The sequence below is a fragment of the Clinocottus analis genome, unplaced genomic scaffold (genome assembly GCF_023055335.1).
Source record: "Clinocottus analis isolate CAN_PGR_092001 unplaced genomic scaffold, fCliAna1.0.p SCAF_22, whole genome shotgun sequence".
NCBI lineage: Eukaryota > Metazoa > Chordata > Actinopteri > Perciformes > Cottidae > Clinocottus > Clinocottus analis.
The window spans coordinates 7,574,809-7,587,083 of NW_027175954.1; the positions used below are offsets into that span (position 1 = coordinate 7,574,809).

Sequence of the window (12,275 nt, forward strand, 5' to 3'; positions counted from 1 at the left end):
TCCAACTGTGCAGCAATATTGTTATATTCGCAACAATTGTTTAATGAATGGTACACACTGACACTAAGAAGATACCAGACACCTTGAAGACGTGAAGATGAGTGAGTGAGGGCTTTGTGGGAGAGACCAGAAATTTGTATGCTTCAAACCTCTGAGAAATCTTGCAGGACTTGTTCTGCTTGTTTTTCTCATGTAAAAAGATTGTTGTTAGAGGGGAAGGGGTTGGTTGACGTCAAGGGATTTAAATAACAATGTAGGTTGAGTTATGACTGTATCTTGCCAGAGGTTGTCACAAAGTATTAGCTTCTTGTAAAGAGATTAGCTGCATGGTTGATTTGTCTATAATAGCGCAACTATTATTGTATGATAAAAATATCTTTTGGTAAACGCGTGGAACTAATCTGCATTGTTACCACACAAGATCCTCAAAAAGCAAAAACTCTTTCAGGAAGACTGCGTCACTTTTTAACTCATCCATTACTCCAGCCAAGCAATGTCCTATAGATGTCCTTTTTTTTCAAATTATATTCCTTATTTTCTTTACTTTAATTCTAAAGTTAATACCATCTTGGATTAGACCAGGGGGTGTGATCAGGCCCTCCACAGGGTCTAGTCCGGCCCGTCGGATGACAATTATTATAATTACAGGACAAGTAAACTAGCTAAGGCAGGACTCTAACCACCGATCCTGTGATTGATAGACGAGCATGCTAACCACGGAGCCACAGTTACAAATGATGGGAGCAGATATTACTAGACATATCGCTCAACTGGCCATATTCATTTGTGGTGTTAATGAGATTTTGGCGTTCACAGAGGAGTTCCTTGAGTTGAGCCCCATAACAGACACCACTACAGTGAATTACATATTTAGCACTCTCCATGAAGTGCTGGACTGGGTCGGAGTGGACAGGACCCGTGCTGTCAATGATTGGGAGAAAAACAGGCGTTGTGGTGAAATTCAGGCAGAAAGTACAAGCTAAAAATGGAGGATAATGTTTTTGGACATTTCATTTTATTTTTCACTGCGAGGCATGTTGTTGCAAGTCGGTAAAAATGGATCACGTCATGAAAGTGGCGTCAGAAATGTGTTGTCACAAAGCGAGGGAATCTGCAGAGGAGAGTGCAGGCAGATAAACAGGGGGCTGATGTCTAGATGTTTGGTCTTCATGTTTCTAGTTTATTGTAGAAAGACCTTACAATGGGGTTTATCATCCAAAAACGTTCACCTATGATTTAAACATTGAGAAATATTGTCGTTAAGTGTGCAGTTTTATGCTATGATTGTACTGGTCCGGCCCGCCATGGATGGCTGCCTCAGTGTTTTGATGTGAATTGTTTTGTGTTGTTTTTATTGTACCACCAGAGATTAGCTCACAAACATCACAGATTTACTTATAACAATGTGCAACAAACAGGACAAACTTTAGCTACTATTAGTGAAAACCATGCACTTTTCTTAACCCTTTGTTTTGTGCTGTAATTAATTTGTATTTATTATGCAACAATATAAATATAACATGAACAATGTTTTCTAAATACGACTACAATTAAATAGAAAATACATTACTGTGATTACAGTTACTTCTGTATAAGAAAGTCAGTTTTTGATATCATTTGATTGCAAAGATTGTATAAAAGCTTGTTTTAGTTTGAGGAGGAAGTTTGCAATATATTTTCTGGAATACCAAATTGTCATGTTAGGATAGGGACTTTCCAGCATAATTCCAGTAAGTAGGTTGTGTTGTTCCTTTTTTGAGGAGGTATGTTCCACGTTTTAGGCAGGTTTGACGACATTGTCAAACCTCTGGCAGCCAATGGCAAACAACTATGTCAGATTGTTTCGCCCCACATACTAGCTCACAACCATCCCTCTGCATTGCTCTCGTCCGGGCGGTTTCACATGATAAGGCCGTCAGTGATGTTGTGGATTCCCACCATAATGTTTATTAACCCCTTTGTTATAGGGTTGGAATGATAGCGTGCCCAAAGAACAGAGTGAATGCTATAAAAAGACTAGGTTACAAATACCATTACATTGAACTCATTATTGAGGGGCTACAGATTGAATTATTATTATTTTGAATTTATTTTTTATAAAAATAATGTAACCACCTCTATATATGACTTTAAAGGAAAAATGCATTATTGTAGATGTAATAAAGTCTCTCATGGCTTGAGCTCATCAAATATATGGGAACCTAAGCAATGTTTGTCTGTATTAAAGTTAAACATGTTTCATGAGGTCCTTAAAGTTTTCAAAGTAGTCGTTACAATCATGTTACATCATATTTTGTCAGATCCCTAAAATTGACAGCACAAAACACAGTAGCCTCTGTTCTAAAAGCGAGAGGGTGAGGAACGAAGCGCATGGACGATTGATAGATAAAATCAGGTGTAAAGACTTTTTTTTCATTTTAGTAAAGGGAAAATAACTAATGCTGAAGACAATTCCAGACATGCACAGTGATCTACTTAGTATCACACCATAACATGTTAAAGGTAATACTAGAAAGATGCAGATCTCGGCCAACTGAGTCTGCAACAACCACTGCTGAAATGTGTGATAGCGCAGTGCTGGTGCTGACGTCCGCCGGTCAACAATGAATATGACCCGTAATTGGCTAATCCCTTTATCTCGACTGCGGATTGATACCCAATAAAAAGGCATGGAATGGCTGTGATGCAGTAAGCTGTTTGTGTATTTCCTTCAACTGTTAAATAAACACACCATCCATCAGAATAAAAGTGGACGACTTGTTGTTCCCTCAGCATACAGACCTAGGTTTTCCTTCACTGTGCCTCAGGCTGCAATGCAGCAGCAGGGGTCTGGAAATGACTCAACATATAGACTCAAGCTCATAGTCTGGCAACCTCAAAAAGCACAGGAATTTCATGACACTGAATCCAGTTTGCCAACATTCTGGAGAGAAAAGTTTGGGTGAACAGAAGTGCTCAATGGCTTTAGAGGCTTTTGAACATGCAAGCTATTTGATCCACCAACAGGAGATGTCAAAAAAAAATTCAACTTATTTTTTCTGTTTTGAGCACAGTAACACAAATGTGCGGCCGGACTTGAAACTTAATGATAAAGTATTTGATCTATCTAGATAATAAGTGACCAACCTTTTTAATAATTACATTTTTAAATAAAACAGTTAAAAGGCAAACATACTGTATTATTTCCAAACCAAAACCAATTTTGTATTAAATAGTGGTATGTATTTGTCCAATAAAGCTGATTGTTTCTACAAGCAATACATTCAAATGAATACATTGTATAACACCTCAACTGACAACCTGAGTTTTGCACTTATCTCGAGCTGACACAGTATGACCATGACCATACCAGCCACACCCCGGAACACAATCCATGCCTACGTACACAATTTACATGAATTACATTTTGTGGAGTAGTGGGACAATGAAAAGCATAATGCTAAAAAATTAAACAAAAAGTCAATATAAATTGTTTTTGTTTTTTTCAGTAATACCTGGAGAGTGTTTCAAATTCAGTTATAAAACCACTTCAGTACACAGAAGTGCTAATGTTTGCTCAAAGCAAGCTTTGACCTAAAATTGTTCCAACACTTCAAACATTTGGTATTCAACTTGCAAGACCTGCTCTGCTGAAGTACATACATTTCTGTATCCAAAGGCCGAACCAGTGCTCACAAGTCCAGTTGCGCCAATTCAATCTCCAATCCACTGTGTCCCAAAGGGGCTGAGGGGTCAAGTTGAGAGATCTAAGTAACACTGCAGTGTCATGGTTTTATTTAAGCCTGATGCCAAAACCCAAAGATATCTACTCACAGATATTTAGATCATATTGGGTATTAAATCAAAATTCAGCAAGGTTCATTTAGAATTTCCTCATTCAAAGGTCTGGGAAATCACAATAATGTCTATAGTGCCATATATTTTGAATTACCAGTTGTAACAACTTATGTCTTTATACTGTCAAATACAATAAAGGGACAATTAATTTAATAATATCTCAACATAATTTCTTGTCAGATTCAAATTGAACTGGATCAAATATAAATATTGCACTTTCTGATAAGTAAAGTAAATGTGCGGGATTAAATAAATACAATACATAACAGAAAGCTTTGGAAAAATATGACTCTTAAAAATAAAGTAGGCTTACCTTATGAGACCCATCAGCCCCCAAAAATGGGGGCTAAATTCTTCATCAGGAGCTCTTCCTCTCTTTCCAAGTCCTCGCACTCCTATGAATAATACTAGAGCCACTGGTGTGACATAGCAAAAAAAAAACCTGCACAGCCTGGCCTTACAAGGGCTAAGTCCATTTTACCTGATTATAAAGCAATTCAATCATGAATATTAATACAACCCATGAATATCACTCGAGAAGACTCAAAAGTGACTCGAAAGAGCACCCCAAGTTCTGAAAATGTAAATTTTCATATCCCTAGCTTGATGCGCACCTTTCTGGAAAGTTTATAACATACAGAATCTGTTAACACCGCCAAATCCACTGTCGGACAAGGCCTCCGCAAGATATCAACCACATTGCATTTTCAGCCCAAAAACTGAAATATGACTTAGCCTACTTATGGATGAAACGATATTCCACACATCCTTCATTGTTATGTACTGGTGCGTCTGCTAAAGCAGAGCCCCTATGTTGTGAAACCAAGATTAAGGAAGAAAGCTAGGGCATTTTGGCTCTCAGCAGACCTAAACCTACGGTACACGAAATCTGTTTCACCAAATATTTAACTTCACTTAATCAAAGTCAAACTTTGCAGAAATACTGTTAACATATACTGGTATTTTATAGTAGAAATTTTTTTTATGCATTATTTGAAAGAGGACATTGTTCATTCCTGTGTTCTATCATTAACCAATCAACTAGTAACACAATACTGCTATATGAAGCTCTTAACTAGTCTCACAAGTGTTTTCTGTATATTATAATGTTTTAAATCATTCAAATAGCCCTTGTGGTTGAGGAGATATTCTGTTTTTAGTATGGTTATGCGCAGACCATTTGGATTTTTTTCATATGTGAGTATGCAACAAAAATTAAATTAATTTTGTAGAAAAATCACAAGTTTGCCTCAGAGGGCTTTACAATCTGTATACACAACAGCATGCATGGAGAACATGAACAGAAGACAACATCAGCTTCCATAAAGCCAATACGCACGCTGTGCAAATGCAAACGTCAAAATACTTTGGCCACAGTTGTATTTGTTGTGTGTGTATTTACAGTGTATGACAACCAATACAATGACAGTAACATACGTAAGTAAGTGCATGTAGAGCGACAGTACAACCACACCCTGAAATTACACATTTTGTTTGTTGGAAAATTAGAGTATTACTGAGGAAGAAACTTCCTAGTCCTACATTTGTACAATAGTGTTTGTTTTTTAAGTTCCACTCGCGCATGTTGACTTTCAACCACACCATCTACATGTCAACTCTGATGTTGTCATTACTTCCATAACTGTTTAGATATTCACGGACAAGACCTGCAACAAAAATCACAACACACAAACATTAAAAGTCAGAATAATATTTATTCAGACAATACCCATTCAATTTAAAGTATATTGATGAAAAAATATAAACAAAACACAAAAGTTTTAAAAAATTGTTCATAGTCACTAACTTATCGGTCACATACTAACCATACACTGACAGCATTCAAAATAAGCGTGTATTTGCAGGGTAAGCAGAAGGTGATTTCTAGCATCGGTCTGGGTGGCATGAGCTCTTTGCTCTAGCGAGGTGGAAAGCCCCTGTGTGGCCCTCCTCTGCCCCTGAACCCTCCCCTGTCCCCACGGAAATTTGGCCGATTTCTTTCACGGCCTCTGTCTCCGCCTCTTCCTGCATTTGGCCCACCACGTCCCCCTCTGGCTGCTCCACCACCACGTTCCGACTTCAGCTTAGCGGGGGGAGACTTAGGCCGCAGCCTCTCTATATCCTCTGTGCAGCCGGATAGGTGGGAATTGACAAAATGTGAGGGGTAGGTCTCCGGGTTAAAGTTACTGTTTGTCAATGTAGGACCCACGGTCAGCCAGCCTAGAAAGAGAAGGACACAAAAAAGCAACACCATGTGTATTAAGAAACAAGCAAGGGGACAGAGAAAGGCACGACACTAAGAAACTAAAAGCAAACACAGCCCATTGTACAATATGCAGTTATCAACTAAGTTGGCCAACGAAAGAGATTTTCCATCTCACCTGGTCTGATGGTCGAGTCTCGTCCAAACAAGTGCAACCTCCTGCGGCCCAAACAGAAATGCTCTATTATGTGGAATATCTCAACAGGCTTCTCAACATTTCCCATCTCAGGCTCCTCAGTGATGATCAAGTCAATGTCCACGTTGGCATGGATGAAGTCCCCGTCGGTACTCCTACGCACTGTTCCTTTGATTCCCATTAGGCAGTGCTCCTGGAGGGAATAGGTTGTATACAGCATAATATATAATCTAAACTGGGTTTACTTGAAATTCATCATGTATAAATTAGTTGTTAGCGTTACATCTACACTTTAAAAAAAAGGAACAATTCTCATACCTTGGTCCTCTGGAATACTGCTTTTGGGTCCAGTGCCTTTGTCTTTCCTGGGTTATTCTTGTTGGTTTTGATCCAACAGATATCCTCACACCGCCTGAAGCCCCACTTCCTCAAACACTGAAATGGATGTTATAAGTATCGTTAATGTGATGGACTATGAACTGCACATACTGTTTTTAGAGGAGTTTTAATTGGCAACTCATCTTTTTGCAACACACGTGAGATGATTAATGTAATAATAAGACATTAAACAGAGTACATGCACAGTAGGGCGTCCTCCACCCTTCAACTATATAGAAAATCATGTCGCATGAATATTGTAAATGCAGTGACAAAATCCAGTGTTTTCAGAAAACTGATTTCTGAACTGCTGAAAAGTAACAGTATATATATATATATATATATATATATATATATATATATATATATATATATATATATATATATATATATATATATATATATAAATTCAAATTTACATAGTCGACTGTGACGCAAACTGTGACTCAATGAGGACATGAGTCACATACAGACAACCATCAGACTCACGACAGACAACCATAGACTAAAATGAAAAAATATGACAGCTGGACAAACATGAACCAGGTGTCTCTGTGGAGGTTAAGCCTTTAGTCTGGTTTGACGTATAAGGTTTTCAAAGTTATTGTCATAACAATTGCCTAACTCTCTGTTCAGATCCACACTGAACCAGCTAGTTCCTGAATAACTGGAAGAATGAAGTGTTTGAAAAAACTTGCATGCCTTAAGTTGAAAAACCTTGGGAAACCAGTAAAGACTAAGAGATATATTGGAAATAGAGCAAGAGTTTGCCTGTAATTGATTTTGTACTTATAACTAAATTAGAGACAATGTTACCATTCTTCCCAGGTCCAGGCCTTCACCAGAGCCACACCAGAGAAAGACGAAGGAACGGAGAGAAGATATCTCCTCAATTTCCAATTTCATGATCTGCAATCGCGGAAAACAGAGAATTGAAAGAGGAAGCACAATGTCAGTGTAAGGGCCATTCACAAATCATTTTAACATTTGCTTTCCTTCATCAAAGGACTGGACAACAGGACAGGTAATTCTGTCATGTCATCTTCACTTGTGTACATTGGCATAGTCATTCTGAATGTTTGTTGCCCCCTACTGGAAGAGGGTCAGCATACTCCTACTTATTTGCACTCACAAGCTCTTAAGTCTTCTGTAGAATATTGCATATATTATTATTATTATTATTATTATAACCTACTTTAAACAATTTTAGTTTATAATTGTTATATTGTTAACGCCTCTTTGCGGTTGTTCATGAGCCAGTCATAAGTATATTCTAAGTTGTTCACATACTTGCGCAAACTGCTAAATGCATGTAACATAACATGCATGCATACATACATCATCCCAGGTCCAGAAACGTTCAGTGTGGCTGATGCCAGATTCTCTGTAGTATTCCTCCAGGGGAGGCTCAAGCAGAATGACATCAAACTCGCACTTCAAATCTTGCAGGTCAAAGTGCATTGGATCAGCCTGGAGGTACCTTAAAACAAACAAACAAACAAACAAACAAACAAACAAACAAACAAACAAACAAACAAACAAACAAACAAACAAACAAACAAACAAACAAACAAACACACACACACACACACACACACACACACACACACACACACACACACACACACACACACACACACACACACACACACACACACACACACACACACACACACACACACACACACACACACACACACTTTAAATAGAGAAAATGTTCTTTTTTTCAGTTCATGCCATTTTGATCTCAAACTTGGTCTTATTCGTTGGTGTTTTTCTCTGTGTGTAATCCCAATGACATTCAGGTAAATATCTACTCTAACATTCATCATTTCCATACATGGGAGGGGTGTTGGTGGTGGAGATGAGCTCGTCCTTCAGTCTGATCAGCTCTCGAAGCTTCGGGTATTCTTCAAATCGGTCCGCCAAGCCTGATACATAGACAGTAACTAGGTCAGAACCACACACATGTACATAAAACATAAATACAAGCACACACTCACCAACGTCTCTGATGAAGTTTTGTGGCCTGTGCCCTGTGTCAACAAAGTGCTGACAGTAGTCATTGTGAGGGTTCAAACTCTGGGTACCCTGAAAACCAAACAAAATAATGAAAAATGATAAATATTAAGTCACCTTTCAATTTTATTATGAAGCAAAAAATTAATAATAATAAAATATATAACACCAGTCTGGCTTTTGTTTATTTTAACAGTGTAATTACAAATTTCTCCCCAAACTCAAATAATGCATTGTTCACAGTCTTTACTTGATTAAAAGCGCATTATGTCGATTGTACTTAAATGTTATCTTTGTGTGTGCTTTGTGTCAGAAACACGTACGTTATGTTTTTGTCACGCCACCGGTTATGCAACATGAATAGTTTCTGCATACCTGAATCACATGCTATGGCTAATGTATGTCTGTGCATAATAATGTGACCATGTTCCTAACATTCCACTGACTCTGCTCAAGCTTGTGACGTACAAGTACGTTCAACCGACCTGCCAAATAAAACTTGTTCTTCCAAGTTTGGATTCTGAGATCAACCAAAGACTTGTTTAATTCACTGTTTGGTGGTTTGACATGAATGGCTGATGAACACCTTATTAACTTTGTTTTTGCAACTGAAAGAAGATTTAAAAAAAAAAAGAAAACTATCTCCACATTTAAAACTGCACACTACTAAATCTAAAAACTAAACCATCTTTAAATACACCGAATTGTAAAATACAACACAGTCTCTACAAAATTCCCAAAGGAACATAAAATCACTCACAAGCTAAAAGCAATAGCAGCGGGTAAATAAATAAAAGCCGCTTATTCCAGTTACTTCCGATTTCAAAAATGCTGTGTACTGGAGTAAAACTGAACACCTACGTGTTTGAGGAGGCTATTTTTCCTGCTTCTCTTAAACAACTGTTACCAGGATTGCCAGTGCAATGGTAGATTGCTTAAAAGGTCATGGCTTGCATGCTCACAACCGGTAACAAAAACAGTATCAATGCACTAAACACTAACCAATTTTAAGATGTTTGCCATCCGTTTCTGTTGATATTTTCTAATGTAGCTACTTTCTCCTTGCTTCACAGGCTACAACAGTATATTTGGTGAGACATGATATAAATGAGACATTGGGTTTTAAAAAAAAAAAGACGACAAGTTTCTAACCTTAAGGAAAGTACTTGAGTCCTTGTACACTTCCTCATATGGGTTGCTCTCATCCACCGGTGGCACCTCCACCTCATCCTAAGACATAAAAACACAATAAGGTTTATATTTTTGTCGGTGAAAAGATTCTTTGTATGTGTTTGGAACATGTATGGTTAATCAATGAGTACTTTAAAAAAAGCAATTCTTAAAATATGAGTGAAATTACAATCATGATAAAGTGATTTACCTCATAACAAATAAATTCAAATGTAGAATTTATTCATCCTACACTGATAAAGAGTCAACTGAAACATGTTATTAGCTTCTTTTGGGTCAGAAAGTGAAAAGGCAATTCTGGGTGTTTAAATTGACAGCTAAACTGACACACAGGTTGATGCAGGGGGTCATTATCCTGGCATTATGGCACAATTTTGAAGGCAATAAATTAGAACAAATCATAGTCCGACTCGGGCTGGGCGGTATCAAAACGTATATTGTCAAAAATATGTAAAAATGTCTATTGTTTATATTTTTCTTTATCTTTCTATCGTGATGTTAAAATACCAGAGGCTGAACTGCGCTAAGGCAATATTTTAAGCATTTAGATATCCCTTTAAATAATGTCGTTTGGATGTGGTTTATCTAATAATCTTTTTTTTTTTTTTTTTTAAATCAGACATGGACCAGATAACACTTTTCTACAATGGCGCCTGGTGTGTTGCAAACACACACCAGGCCTCACTACAGGCATATCCAGATTCCAGAAGTCCCAAGCATTTTTTCTTCTTCTCCTGAAAAGAGAATCCGACTATGGTACACAGAAGAGCGCTAATAGAGTCCTTGACTTGTTTGGGCCACTCATATAGTATGTACAACATACAACAGATGGATAGTTAAAGGATTATATAAAACTTTATATTTAGGCGGGGCACTGGAGCTGATCCCAGCTGACAAAAGGAGGTGAAGGCAGGGTTCCCCCTGGACAGGTCGCCAGTTTATCACAGAACACCTATATAGAGAGACAACCATTCACGCTCACATTCACACCTATGGGCAGTTTAGAGTTTCCAATTAACATAAGCCTTAGATGCATGTCTTTGGACTGTGGGAGGAAGCCGCAGAACCCGGCTCACAAAATACTCACCTTTTGTTCTTCCACATCTTCCTCTGCGTCCTCTCCCTCCGGTGCTTTCCTTTTGGGGGGTGCTGCTGAACTGTCAAATGAAGCTCTGCAAATCACAAACATCAGAAACACATTTCTAGATTCTGTGATCTCATGACAAAAATATGTCAAAGAAGAAAAGTGTGAATTAAATATGCTCAATGTGTGCACTAATAAAACAACCAAATTGCATGAAGAACACAAAAAAAGCTTGGGCAGCTACTCTGTTCAACAAGGTTTTTTTTTTTTTAAAGTAAATTTAGTGCATGCATTTCCAAGTTTTGGTTAATCTGTGCCCACAAGATAGAGCTATCATGTCTTACCTGTATGTTTCTCTTGTCTCCTCTATCTCTTTCAGTTCATCTTTACTGTTGAGGACAGCGCCGATGCTGTCTGCGCTTTCAGCTCCCAACTGGTTCGACAAGGATAACAAAGACAATGGAAAGTTATATATTTTCCAATTATGGGAGTCTGCTGTAATATATTATGTCTCCTAATTTTGTAATGCTGTTATATAGCTATATTCAACTATTCTCCCTGAAATAAAACTTACATCTTATCACTTTAAAAACATATTAAGTTACTGTAAATGGAAGTATATTGTCTTGAGTAAGTTACTTGCAACGTTATTCTAACATGTGTGAGGTGCAAATGTGTGAGCAATATTTGCTCGAATAGCTGTACAATACACGTTACATTTACAGTTACTTCGTTACTAAGAAAGTTGTTTGTGCATGAAATCCACTCGAGGACTCCCAATGTTTGGCTATATTATCCCCCATGTGTGCGACAGAACTATGGCCAATGTTCACCATATAATCAGGCATGCGTTTTCAATTTAACAATAAGCTAGCTAGTGGGCTCAAATGTGGCCAACACATATAACTGGTTAATTTAAAAGAGGAGTTAGCTCCGCGCTTACAACAACAGGCTAACTGTTCACTTGCCTGTTGAGCTAAAAGCTGCCGCCTAAGTTTTTGTCGCTCGCGGATTTCTTGCAGTCGACTGTTCATATCTTTAGTTGTAATGTTTTCTTAACAACAATAACTATCTAGCACGTGTGGTCGTTGTTACATTAAACGTTTTTATATAAAGGTAATCGCTTAGTTGTCTATTACGTTAGACAACAACCGGCTACTAGCCAATAGCCTCAAAAAAAAATCCCAAAGGGTGTGCTCGTTATGGTCACCGGGGTGCTCGGGTTTAATTTGGGGCCTAAGCGCATAGTTAGGAGGCAAACACATGCGTTTAACACCCGGCTGCGACTGCTCAATAGTTGTATTCTCAATCATGTATGCGGGCTTTTTGCATTCGAAGCGATCTTGGCAGCCCGGTTGGAATCGGTG

At 38.0% G+C, this 12,275-nt stretch overlaps 1 protein-coding gene and 1 long non-coding RNA gene across 2 annotated transcripts in view; one reads left to right on the plus strand and one right to left on the minus strand.

Annotated features, from left to right (window-relative positions):
* LOC137792798 (uncharacterized) overlaps nucleotides 1-11,460 on the plus strand; it is a 28,664-nt gene extending 17,204 nt beyond the window's left edge. Inside the window, exons 2-5 of the long non-coding RNA XR_011078162.1 lie at nucleotides 7,443-7,571; nucleotides 8,005-8,090; nucleotides 8,420-8,567; nucleotides 11,288-11,460. This is a non-coding gene — a long non-coding RNA (uncharacterized lncRNA). The remainder of the gene's footprint in view (nucleotides 1-7,442; nucleotides 7,572-8,004; nucleotides 8,091-8,419; nucleotides 8,568-11,287) is intronic.
* mettl14 (methyltransferase 14, N6-adenosine-methyltransferase non-catalytic subunit) lies at nucleotides 5,533-12,256 on the minus strand. Its single transcript, XM_068588513.1, has 11 exons — nucleotides 11,877-12,256; nucleotides 11,253-11,341; nucleotides 10,912-10,996; nucleotides 9,786-9,863; nucleotides 8,618-8,705; nucleotides 8,455-8,545; nucleotides 7,953-8,094; nucleotides 7,431-7,523; nucleotides 6,555-6,671; nucleotides 6,219-6,429; nucleotides 5,533-6,057 (listed from the first exon to the last, which is right to left on the minus strand). The coding sequence occupies exons 1-11, from the start codon at nucleotides 11,940-11,942 to the stop codon at nucleotides 5,756-5,758; spliced, it is 1,362 nt and encodes a 453-aa protein (XP_068444614.1). The 5' UTR covers nucleotides 11,943-12,256; the 3' UTR covers nucleotides 5,533-5,755.
* Nucleotides 12,257-12,275: the final 19 nt, after the last annotated feature.

Coding starts and splice junctions, on each gene's coding strand:
- mettl14 (XM_068588513.1), bottom strand. CDS start 11,942: ATGAACAGTCGACTGCAAGAAATCCGCGAGCGACAAAAACTTAGGCGG. Junction 8,546..8,617: donor AAACTTCATCAGAGACGTTG/GTGAGTGTGTGC, acceptor TCTATGTATCAG/GCTTGGCGGACCGATTTGAA. Junction 6,672..7,430: donor GCCTGGACCTGGGAAGAATG/GTAACATTGTCT, acceptor CATCCATTTCAG/TGTTTGAGGAAGTGGGGCTT.